The following is a 13,126-nucleotide window of genomic DNA, read 5'->3' on the forward strand; positions in this document are numbered from 1 at the left end:
AGAAATAACCCATTGTAGCCTTGATATATTTGTACTCGAACCCATCAAATGAGCAGACAGCATGAACATTATTAAGTCTCCTTCTGTAGTATTATATTTACAATTGATGCTTGTCAAATGCTGTCATTCAATTTTATTGTAAACAAAGGAATCTAGCATTTAGAAAAACGTTCAGGTGACCTGAACAGCAAATAATTTTACTTTATGACTGATGATAAAACGCTGTAGCAAAATACATTTGCAGTCCTCTGGATACAGATTAACAGAAAGCATTCAAGTGACTACAATTTGTAACCGTTGAAAAAAGGATATGACATGTGCTTTTATTTAAAAATAATCAAATTATAAATAAATGCTGTGCTTCTCAACTGGGAAAAAAGTAGTTACGAGTCATATGTCACAGGCACTTGTGTCTCTTCATACTACGATGTGAACAAGAGCTTTAGATGACTAATGCCTGTCTCTAACTCAGCAGCATTTCAGAACTACCTTTCTTCCCAAAGTGCCTGTGGGGTACAGCACCAAATCTTGATCTTCAGCCAGTGCATTCACAAACAAAAAGCAACTTGCTGAAGCAAATCTAAAATCGAGAGATTAAAGTGTGGATGTTTTCTGCACGCATTTCTAGATCCACTATGTGGCACTATGTTGACATGCTTAATTAGTCACAAGGGCGCAATTACAGATGCATTTGGTCAAGCGCCCTCAATATCAGGAACAGATGAATGGCAGCACTAAGTCCACTTTTAATTTGCATCTTGGCTGCTGGGAACTCGAGCAGCAAAATGTCCAAGATGATATTTAAAGGCAGCTTGAGCCTCTAAATAGGCACGTACAGTTTGAAGGAAATTTAGAAGAAGACAGGTCAATGAAAAGCACCTCTCCCATTTCAGATGCAGCACTGAAGGTCCTGGTGGAGGAGGTTGTTGAGGAACAGACTTCTTTACCCAGAAAGCTGCAGGAAGGTAGGCCAAGCTACTTGACAGCAGGAAGCACAGATTGGAGAACACATCAATAACAGGAATAATGCGCCCAGGGTTTGCCCTCTCTCAAGCATATCGTATCCTTTACCATCCACTGCCTGTTTTCATTGGTTCCAGGTCAGTGCGTCCAGAATACTCTGGTCAAAGCAAAACACAACATCTGCAGCCAATCTCTCAAGGCCCAGAGTTGCTTGAAGCTATTTACTGTGGTCATCTCAAGTGCCTTTAGTGGATGATCAGCAACCTTCCACCTCCAAGGTTCCTATGACAGGGGAATCATTATGTAGGAGCCCTGGAATAGGGAAATGAGCATGGACAGACACTGATGGATTAGACCTTTTTTTGCACTGATGTTCAACTTCATATTCTTAGATTTGTTAAAGGAAGGCCCAAGAGGTAGTAGTATTGGAGAGTATTACAAGGAGTCAGTAAAATAATGGAACCATTGGTTATGTGCACCATGTGGAGGGTCTGCTTAGAAGAGCATGAACTGCCTTGGAAACCCTGTGGGTGTTCCATTCGCTCCTATCCATGTGCCCAAGCTCATTTCCATGTTTGCTGCCTTACAGCTCTGTCAGCTGAGAATAAAGCTCGGTCTGGTCTTTCCAGTCATCCCCCTCTTCTTGTTCTTGAACCTCTCACTTATGTGGCAGCTTCAAGGCTTAGACCTTCTAAATGGCACAGTTATCTAGCATGCAGCAAACAAAAGACCTACAAGACCATTTCAAGGCCAAATGCACCAATTGACTAGGTCATTCTCGGATGCCTACAACTTGCTGAATGACTGGCACTCACAGTATCGGCACCAACTATCTGAACCTGGATACCTGACGGGAATTATGAGCCAGGTATTGTGGAGATACAACATGTCGCCAAGGATTCAGCCATACTTCTCCAGCTTAGATTAAAGTTGGGACGCTGGGGGAGGGCAACGGGGAGATTGAGGGCTGGTCTAGTGTGAGGGCATCATAATGATTGCCTGGAAACTGGCAACTTATCTGCAGGAACAGCTGTGAGTACCTGGTGGTTACTGTGAGGCCCTGGTGTTTACTGTGAGTGCCCTGGTGGTTACTGTGAGTGCCCTGGTGGTTACTGTGAGGCCCTGGTGGTTACTGTGAGTACCTGGTGGTTACTGTGAGTTCCCTGGTGGTTACTGTGAGTTCCCTGGTGGTTACTGTGAGTGCCTGGTGGTTACTGTGAGTGCCCTGGTGGTTACTGTGAGTGCCCTGGTGGTTACTGTGAACCCTGGTGTTTACCGTGAGGCCCGGGTGGTTACTGTGAGTACCCTGGTGTTTACTGTGAGTAACTGGTGGTTACTGTGAACCCTGGTGTTTACCGTGAGGCCCTGGTGGTTACTGTAAGTACCTGGTGGTTACTGTGAGTGCCCTGGTGGTTACTGTGAATGCCCTGGTGGTTACTGTGAGTGCCCTGGTGGTTACTGTGAGGCCCTGGTGGTTACTGTGAGTGCCCTGGTGGTTACTGTGAGGCCCTGGTGGTTACTGAGTGCCCTGGTGGTTACTGTGAGTGCCCTGGTGGTTACTGTGAGTGCCCTGGTGGTTACTGTGACTTCCCTGGTGGTTACTGTGAGGCCCTGGTGGTTACTGTGAGGCCCTGGTGGTTACTGTGAGTACCCTGGTGGTTACTGTGAGGCCCTGGTGGTTACTGTGAGTGCCCTGGTGGTTACTGTGAGTGCCCTGGTGTTTACTGTGAGTGCCCTGGTGGTTACTGTGAGGCCCTGGTGGTTACTGTGAGTGCCCTGGTGGTTACTGTGAGTGCCCTGGTGGTTACTGTGAGGCCCTGGTGGTTACTGTGAGGCCCTGGTGGTTACTGTGAGTGCCCTGGTGGTTACTGTGAGTGCCCTGGTGGTTACTGTGACTTCCCTGGTGGTTACTGTGAGGCCCTGGTGGTTACTGTAAGGCCCTGGTGGTTACTGTGAGGCCCCGGTGGTTACTGTGAGGCCCTGGTGGTTACTGTGAGGCCCTGGTGGTTACTGTGAGTGCCCTGGTGGTTACTGTGAGGCCCTGGTGGTTACTGTGAGGCCCTGGTGGTTACTGTGAGGCCCTGGTGGTTACTGTGAGGCCCTGGTGGTTACTGTGAGTGCCTGGTGGTTACTGTGAGTGTCCTGGTGGTTACTGTGAGTGCCCTGGTGTTTATTGTGAGTACCTGGTGTTTATTGTGAGTACCCTGGTGTTTACTGTGAGGCCCGGGTGGTTACTGTGAGTACCCTGGTGTTTACTGTGAGTAACTGGCGGTTACTGTGAGGCCCTGATGGTTACTGTGAGGCCCTGGTGGTTACTGTGAGGCCCTGGTGGTTACTGTGAGGCCCTGGTGGTTACTGTGAGTGTCCTGGTGGTTACTGTGAGTGCCCTGGTGGTTACTGTGAGTGTCCTGGTGGTTACTGTGAGTGCCCTGGTGTTTACTGTGAGTGCCCTGGTGGTTACTGTGAGTACCTGGTGGTTACTGTGAGGCCCTGGTGGTTACTGTGAGTGCCCTGGTGGTTACTGTAAGTGCCCTGGTGGTTACTGTGAGTGTGAATGCCCTGGTGGTTACTGTGAGTACCCTGGTGGTTACTGTGAGTACCCTGGTGGTTACTGTGAGTAACTGGTGGTTACTGTGACTTCCCTGGTGGTTACTGTGAGGCCCTGGTGGTTACTGTGAGTACCCTGGTGGTTACTGTGAGTAACTGGTGGTTACTGTGAGGCCCTGGTGGTTACTGTGAGTGCCCTGGTGGTTACTGTGAGTGCCCTGGTGTTTACTGTGAGTACCCTGGTGGTTACTGTGAGTACCTGGTGGTTACTGTGAGGCCCTGGTGTTTACTGTGAGTACCCTGGTGTTTAGCTCCAATTCCTGCTGCAACAGCTGATAAAGGACAGTCTCCCGATACATACCTCCTCTGCCATGTTGAGTTAAGATCTGCTGCTCTGGAAGACTGGATTGGTCCTCGTCTCCTTTATTGTCTTCCTTGCGACTCTATGGACAGAATTTAATGCCCTCCCCTGAGGTGAGTTTGGAGGCGGGAGTGTATCGAATTGGGTGGAAGGATGCTGGTAGGTGACCCTTCCCTAAATAAATCTGGAATGGGTAGGCTCATTGATGCCCTTCCTGCTCCGCCACCAACTGAGGCCCTTAAGTGGGTAATTAATGCAGCAGACAAGGTAGTCAACATGTGGGAAGGCTGGAGAGCAAATCGTGTCATATCTAGGTACTCAGCATCAGGAAGGTGTGTGTCTGTGTGTGGTATGGTGCCCCTTGCGATCCCTTCCCTGCCCCTTGTTGCCAACTCCCCTCCCCACTCTCCCCCTGAACTCCCATCTGTCCTCACTCAGCTGCGGCCTGGGTTCCTTGACTATCCTAGATCTCTGCCACTGGTGTTGCCTGAAATGGACGGCTACTGCGTTATAAATGGCTGGCAGCTCTTAATGGGCAGCATTTCCAACCCTCGGACCCTTAAACCGGGGTAAACCTGTCACTGACAATCTACGCATAGGAGATCCACTGAATGCCGGGGCCTTTGCCGAAGGAGGCAACATGGAGCTTCTGTCAGCTGTCCAGCCAGCAGGCAGGAATTACATTGCCAGCATTAAAAACTGCCCCACAAGTCTGTGTGACCATGCCAGTTGCTGCTGCTGCCAGCATTCTGGAAATTTCAATAGCAATCCCAGCAACATCCCATGCTCATGCAATCAATGATATCAAACCGTGCAGCTGCAGCCTAAAATCAGGTATTCAACATCTAAACCGTGCCCGCCAACAGTCAGCCAAAGGACAGAGCTTCCTATGGAGAAGGGCAAGGTTTTTTCAGACAACTGTTAGAGGCTGCAATAAGCCAAGAAAGTAAATATATGTGGATATTTTAAAGGGATTGAATAGTTTCAAATGCCCTTTGAACTATGTTGACTTCCAGATATACCAATATATTATTGCAACTCACATTTTCCCTAGGTATTACTATATGTACCCAAGACTGGGCTTTGCTGGGCAATTGTACACCTGAAATTCATAGATCTAAGCCTAAATTGTTTCCTGAGAGTCAGTGTGTAACCCATCCTCACCTATTCTGACAGGCCCAATGCCATTTTACACTCAATTGAGCCTTGATTGGCAGTAGGTAGGACTCCTGTCCACCTTTTTTGAGGCTGGGTGGGAAAAGGCACTTAACTGGCCATGACATGGCTACTTAAGGGCCTTGATAGGGGAAAGGGAGGGTTTCCCGCACAAGGCCCTACCCACCCCACTGTGAAATTGTATCTGCGTCAGGATCCCCCATCCATGCAGTTTTATGCTCCGACCCCACCTCAGAACCTGCCTGGGGGGAGCGTAAAATTTTGGCCCTATAGTTATTGATTAGTGAGTCAACATTGCACAATTCAACAGTTTTAGCTCCAAGATTCCCAAAATAAAGCATATAAGATTAAAGGTATAAAGCCGTCGGCATGTTTAAGATGGGGCAGTGGTAACACGATCTGGAGCAGCCTTGGTAATGTATTTGAACACAAACAGAACAGTATAAATCTTCAGGACATCCATTATTCACAATAACTATTGCAGAGAAAAGCATCCTATACAATCTCAATTACAATTGATAAATAATTTCAATTTAAAAGAAAGTCACACACCTTTACGACACAGAAAACATAGCTATTAGTCAAGTATTTCAGTGTTAATGACTACATTATACTCTTCACAGTGAGACTGTATGCATCAAAATTAATCATGACAAATTAGCTATAGACAATAAAAGGTCATTGCCAATTAAAACTAATAACAGAATTGATGCATAGATTACTCCAAGCCAGTCAAAGCAATACATCTACAAATGTAACAGCTGCAGATATACATGGCTAGAAAACAGCAATATTAGTAACTGAGAAAATTACGAATACTTTTATCGCAAAGAAAACTATGTTGTCTTCATTTTAAGTAAGTCATTCTCCTCTTGTATCAAGTTAACAGTTCTTGTTAAGATTCGATCTTTGAAAGGCACTTAATGATTACCTCAAGTTTTGCCATATCTATTGTTACCTTTGTGATGAGTCCCATCCCGACTTCCTTGAGGTAGTGGGGTGTATTGCTGGAAGTCTGATAAATTAGAACCAAAGTCACTGGAGGCCTGCATGGAAAAAAGTTATACCAATATAAAGCCTGAAAGTGGCAGAGGTAACAAGATTAAACAGTACCATAGATTGCATATTCAAACAAAGGCAGATGACAAATCCTGAATTGGTTGACCAACTTTACAAGATTTTAGGAAACCGTCCAATCACCTCCTCTTGATCCAGATCACATTATGCTTTTAACCTTAGCTTAGGCTATAATATAAATAAGTGTTCTTTCAGCTCTTGACCTCTGTTACAAATGTGAGGTTTTATAAATTTATAATTTTGGAATGTCTCATTATTTCAAGACAAAATGGAGGAATGAAGAGTCATGTGATTTGCTGAACTCTGTCTGACAGCAATATGGGTTGGTTACCATGGGGACAGGGTGGATCAGGTTAAAGGTTATCTATCACAAGGCTAGTAATCCAGAGGCCCAGGCTAATGCTCTGGGGGCCTGGGTGTGAATCCCACCATGGCAGATGGTGAAATTTAAATTCAATGTAATAAAAATCTGGAATGAAAAGTTTCATGATGGCCATTGTCAAATGTTGTAAAAAGCCATCTGGTTCACTGATGTCCTTTAGGGAAGGAAATCTGTCACCCTTACCTGGCCTGGCCTGGCCTACATGTGATTTCAGACCAATAGTAATGTGGTTAACTCTTAAATTCACTCTCAAATGGCCTAGCAAGCCACTCAGTTCAGGCGCAATTAGGGTTGGGCAATAAATGTTAGCTCAGCCAGTGAGGCCCACATCCCACGAATAAATAGACTTTTATTAAAATATACTTGCTGCATTTAATTCCTTGAAACAAAGGCAAGAGTAGCTAGGCTGACTGTGGACAGACCTTTGGTCTCCAAAGTTTTGGATAGAAGGAGAGGTGTGTGGGTCTCATAGGCTGTAGGTGATGTGGTCAGCAGAGAGGCGAAGGCTGAACATCCTCGCAAGCTACCAAGCAGAAAATGAGGGACAGCAGCCTCTGGCCAAAGAGATGCATCTCATGGCCATTTAAGGAGTCTGAAGAATTGTTCTGTGAAGCTGGGAGGAGAAATCACCAGAATGGGTGAAAATGTGGCACGAGATTATCGGTTGAGTTAAAACATTAATAAGGGTCATCTTTTTGATAGTTTCAACTATCAGTTGCCTGCTGTTACTATCCCAGATGGCTGTATAACTAGACTGAGAGATGTTCCAGATTGGAACCCTGGCTCAGAAGACTGTAACTTTTACTTTTTTTTAATAAAACGGGGAATAAGCGTCATAAGACTGCTAATTAGTCATAAGGAAAAAATATTTATTAAACATGAAAATTTGGGTAATACAAACACCTTTACTCCCTGCTTAGTTTAACAAGTATACACAGGTTTTAGGATTAACATGGATTACAAAGTACATCTTGAGCTACAATGGTCTCATTAACACACCAAGTCCCTTTTAAGCACACAAGATGACTGTGGGCAAAGTCACTCTCCACTCTGAACCCCAAGAACATGTTTGTGGATGTCTCCTCAGAATCCCCTCAGATGATTGTCATGGGAGACTTTCCAAGCTCCACTCCCAAAATCACACTTTAAAATTTTCTCTCATAATTATGCTTTCCCTTAGCAGTTTGCATTCTGAAATCCAGACCAGTTTTCCTAAAACACTTTTAAACAAAGCTTCCGCTCCACTTTTAACAGAAAATCCAGTCCAGGATTTCACACCAATCCCTGTGCAAACTGCTCAAAATTGCTTTAATTTTCAATTCCCAGACTGTATTAAAACAACATCAAACATTTTATCTACCACTGAAGTCTGCTGTCCCACTTTAAATATTGTTCTTGCAATTGTCTCTTTAACTCAAACACTTTGATTTCTCTTCCTTGAATTCTTCTGAACAATATCTTGGTCTCTGTTCTCTTAGAATGTTGAAGACACCTGAAGCTTTCTGTCCCAATTCCTTGGTTAGCTGGACTGTAATTTGTACTTCAGGAAGCCTGCCTCTTTGCAGCTTCTCTCCTGTCCAGTCTCCCCACTGGCAGAATTGCCCAAGATCCTGTCTCCAACTGTTAAAATAAAGGTTTGAAGCTTTTTGATCCTTACAGTGGCCTCCAGTTGCTAAGCGACCCCCACAAGCTTATGACTTTTATTTATTCTTCACGCTGAAGCATGAAGGGCAAGAGAAACACAGTTGGAATTTAGCCAACCCCCACACATACAAACACTTTGTCCAACATGAATCTAACTCTAGGATTTACTCTTCCAGGCACAGGAACGTTAAATTCAACCCACTTAAAACTATAACTTATTTCTATTGTTTACCTCTACAAATCCTTCAATCTACCATTGTTTTCCCAACACTACTAAGTAATGTCTGGTCAATGCTGCTTTTAGTTTGCTTGTTAAAAATCTCAAAACTTGAAATCTTGTTGTGAAGTTCTTTTAAATTAATTTTCTTAAGTGATCATTTCCCTGGGGATTGTTACGCCTCCCGTTTCCTTCTCTCCAAACTCTTATGCTTTTGCTGACCTCTTTCCAATATAAGACATGAACCTAACTATAGGATTATAATAAGCTTATAATGTTAGCTAAGTTTGAATCAACATTCTTGTGATAAACCACTTGCTGGAGAGCCACACTGATTTCCAGTTCAAAGATTAATTTTTAAAAAACACCTCTCTCACTCTTCAATTGTTTCATGCATAGTTCACAAAGCAGCACTAAAGTGGATTAAAATTAAATTTCCGGTTCTGTGGGAAGAACCTTATCACTTCAGAGAGACCATAATGTTTGATTTTAATGTATGTTGTTTCATGTGCCAGTGCTTTGCTGTACAAATACCACCAGGGAAAACCAAAAATTAAATTATTTTGTTTCATCCTCAGAAAGGAATGAAAACCCTTCACTTCAAGCAAAATGACTTGCCAACGAGGACAGTGATTCAAAGTAATATTGGATTTTTAATATTTTTGAAGTGAAGTGGAAGACCAGTACTGGACAGCACAATGTTTCCATGGCCAGCATTGGCTGGAGGAGCGTAAAAGACAAGCAGGAGAGGAGAAGGCAAGACCTGCACTGGAGAGGAGAGAAAGAGTAGCACTGGAGGGAGGAGAGTGTAGACTTGGACTGGGGAGAGAAGTATGTGGAGAGAGGGGGAAAAGGGTGGCACTGAAAAGAGGAGTGTGGAAAACTAGTGTTGGAAGGAAGAGATTATTGCTTGAGAGGAAAGTCAAAATAAGGACAGACAAGATGTGGAGACCAGGCCAGGAACATATCCATGGACTTCCTAGGGTGATATGCAGTTCCATAACACACTGTAAACTGTCAAATAGTATTTTCAATTTGTTAACTTAAGTGCAAGTATGTAGTCCTTGATCTATACAGACTACATTTCAAAGCAATACAGTATCAATACTATAATAAAAGCAAATTACTACAGATGCTGGAATCTGAAACAAAAACAAAAGATACAGAGCAATCTCTGCAGGTCTGACATTGCCTGTGGAGAAAGAAGGGAGGAAATGTTTCAAGTCTGGGTGACTCTTTGTGAAAGATTCTCTATCAAAGACAAAGAGTCAACCAGACTAAAAACGTTAGCTCCCTTCTAACTCACAGATGCTGTCAGACCTGCTGAGATTGTAGACATAGACATAGAACAGTACAGCACAGAACAGGCCCTTCGGCCCTCAATGTTGTGCCGAGCCATGATCACCCTACTCAAACCCACGTATCCACCCTATACCCATAACCCAACAACCCCCCCTTTAACCGTACTTTTTTTTTATTAGGACACTACGGGCAATTTAGCATGGCCAATCCACCTAACCCGCACATCTTTGGACTGTGGGAGGAAACCGGAGCACCCGGAGGAAACCCACGCACACAGGGGGAGGACGTGCAGACTCCACACAGACAGTGACCCAGCCGGGAATCGAACCTGGGACCCTGGAGCTGTGAAGCATTTATGCTAACCACCATGCTACCCTGCTGCCCCTTTGTCCAGTATTTCCTGTTCTAGGACCAATTCTATATCGCTTAATATTAATAAGATCTTCACTTCATTGCAGTGCTATGTAAGCCTACTATTGACAATAATAAATATCATTAATATTATAATCATTGCTGTACCTACAGCCATGGGTTCATAATAAAGGCAACTTTCAAATTGCCAACTTTCTGGATCCCGTGTCAGCTTCTGAAGCCAATAGTCAGCTTCCGCAGTTTTCTAAATTGACACAAGATTTTGGAATTATTTTCTTTACATTAAGGTGTCACATAAGGTAGTTTTTTGAACTATTCCTGCTGTGTTACATGTCAAAGTTGCCTTTCCACATTCGTCTCAGCAAGATTATTAGTTTCTGGAACAATATTTAATCAGATTGAAGGGATAATTCAATGTGTTTAGCTCAGGACTTAATCAGATTCTTATTCTGATAGCAATTATTTAATTGTGTTTTGAAGTATACAATTGGTTAATGGAGTTCCAGTCTCAGTCTTGAATGTCATTTACACTCGCACTTCTCTCAGAAGTGAATTTACTAACTTTAGCTAAATTGCTTGGTGAGGTTGACCCACATTACTGCAACATGCCAAGTGTGATGTTGACTGAGCAACATTACTAATAGCAACCATTGGGATATCTGTGAATGAGATTATTGTCAACGCCGCACATCACATTTTCTCCTCAGAAGTTGAGCATCAATCTTTGGGAAAGGAGGTGAGATACATAGAAAGAGTAGGCCATTCTTGGAGTCTGCGAGGGAACAGTAAGTTGAGTTAGGGACTACTAAATTATTTTTTAAATGATTGTTTGACTGGTACAAATACCCAAATACATTAATAGAGAACCAACACTTAACAACAACTTGCATTTATAGAGCAATGTTAAAACAGTAAAAGTGTCCAAAGGTGCGGCACAGGAGCATTATTAGACAATCTGGTACTGACACACAAAGAAATATTAGAACAGTTCTTCATAAGCTTGGTCAAAACGGAGGAACTTAAAGGAGGATCGAGAATTAGTCAGGTGAAGAGATTAGGGAGGGAATTCCAGTCTCACTATCTACTGCCTTGCGTTGAAACACTAGTTTACAAAGGGCATTGTATAAGGTCCACCTACCATACCTTAGGGCCTCACGGTAGCATGGTGGTTAGCATCAATGCTTCACAGCTCCAGGGTCCCAGGTTCGATTCCCGGCTGGGTCACTGTCTGTGTGGAGTCTGCACGTCCTCCCTGTGTGTGCGTGGGTTTCCTCCGGGTGCTCCGGTTTCCTCCCACAGTCCAAAGATGTGCGGGTTAGGTGGATTGGCCATGCTAAATTGCCCGTAGTGTAAGGTTAATGGGGGGATTGTTGGGTTACGGGTATACAGGTTACGTGGGTTTAAGTAGGGTGATCATTGCTCGGCGCAACATCAAGGGCCGAAGGGCCTGTTCTGTGCTGTACTGTTCTAAATTCTAAATTCATACTGAGAGAAACTGTGTAAAACCCCTCAGGCAATATCATTCTCATGGAATGCATATTGTAAATATCATATGTTGGTATAATTGCATTGAAGGACGATGGAGTGTCACATGGTGTATGGAATGAATTGAACTTTCGGTTAAGCCCAATTTGAACTGCTATGGAATGCAATTTTAAAACAAGAACAGTGGTATCTTTTGGGGAAAAAAGGGGTTTAAAATCTTCCGGGTCATACCTTTGGAATGCAGGTCTGGATAGAGATGCGATGGTTTTTGTCACGGTTCATCCCAAGCAGCTCTGTAACGTGGACTCTGGCCTATGGACTGTTCCAAGGGATGCACACCCAGATAAATATCAAACGCTGCTGGAGGACCATCAAATCGGTGAAAGCCACTCTTTGGTTTGGGTGAAACGTGCAGGTTCTCCAGTGCAAAGAGCTGATGACCAAGTGCTGCAGGCTGGCACATTCCAACCTCTAAGGGATGCACTAAAGCTTAGGGGCAGCTGCTAAATGTTCATGGGGAAAAGTCACTAAGGCCCTCCCACCATTGTAAACCACGTTAAACCACTCAGGTTGTATGCACCAGAGAATGTTTGACATGTAAATGTCCATTGTAAATATAAATTGTATTGGCAAGTGTAGTGAGGCATTGCATGTCCTGTATAAAAAGAAACTGATCTGTATTGCACTTTGAACTCTCATGTAAGGTACTTTTATAAATGCTTTGAATAAAGAATATCTTGGGGCAAAAAATTTCAATCAGCACAGATGTCAATGAATAATATTCCACAGGAATAATCACAGAAAAGATATAACTGAGCAAAGAATAGAAATAAAATGTTTAAATACTTTTTAAATGTTTTGTTACGATAGAAAAGGCAAAAATGCATAAATTTCATCATCAAAAATAATCTTTTTTGCAATCTGCTTCACTCTGCTATGTTAAATGGCCAGCATGTTTAACAAACCATCCTATGGTGCAAGGTTTAACAAAAATTAATAATACATTTGTTTAGAATATTTAAAGGTATCTGGGCATCAAAGTGGCACAGTGGTTGGCACTGCTGCCTCACAGCACCAAGAACCCGGGTCACTATCCAAGTGGAGCTTGTACATTCTCCCTCTGTCTGTGTGAGCCTCAGCCCCTGCAACCCAAGGATGTTCAGGGTACGTGGGTTGGCCACACTAAATTGTCCATTAATTGGAAAAAAAAATTAAAAACATCTGTAGTCATTGCGGTGATTGTCCCTTTAAGGGCACCACAGCATAATAAGGGTCTCCTGGGTTTGGGGACCAATTGGGATGAGAGTTGGTAATCAACCCATGGGGTGGCATCCTCTCTTAGGAAGACGACATTTAGGGGACTGGGTACAGCTGGGTGGGCTGCTGTACTGTTTTTCTTATTAATAAAATACCTTCTGTATTTTTAATGAAGTCTGTGAAAGTGCATCATTACATATATAATGTAAGCGTATGAAATCTGAGAGAAGGTAGTGGAAGAATTGGATAAAAACGTAGATTTGGAAGGAGCTTTTCAAGGCAGGGAGAGACATGACAAAACAAAGGCTTAGGGAGGGACTTCTCGAGAGTTGCACTGAGACAG

At 43.6% G+C, this 13,126-nt stretch overlaps 1 protein-coding gene across 4 annotated transcripts in view; it reads right to left on the reverse strand.

Annotated features, from left to right (window-relative positions):
• Positions 1-13,126, reverse strand: part of lrmda (leucine rich melanocyte differentiation associated) — a 1,080,961-nt gene that overhangs the window by 87,269 nt on the left and 980,566 nt on the right. For all 4 annotated transcript variants that reach the window (XM_038783193.1, XM_038783192.1, XM_038783195.1 and 1 more), the window contains one exon: positions 6,006-6,093. In XM_038783193.1, coding sequence (XP_038639121.1) covers positions 6,006-6,093 — 88 coding nt within the window. The remainder of the gene's footprint in view (positions 1-6,005; positions 6,094-13,126) is intronic.

This window comes from Scyliorhinus canicula, chromosome 22 (assembly GCF_902713615.1).
Source record: "Scyliorhinus canicula chromosome 22, sScyCan1.1, whole genome shotgun sequence".
NCBI lineage: Eukaryota > Metazoa > Chordata > Chondrichthyes > Carcharhiniformes > Scyliorhinidae > Scyliorhinus > Scyliorhinus canicula.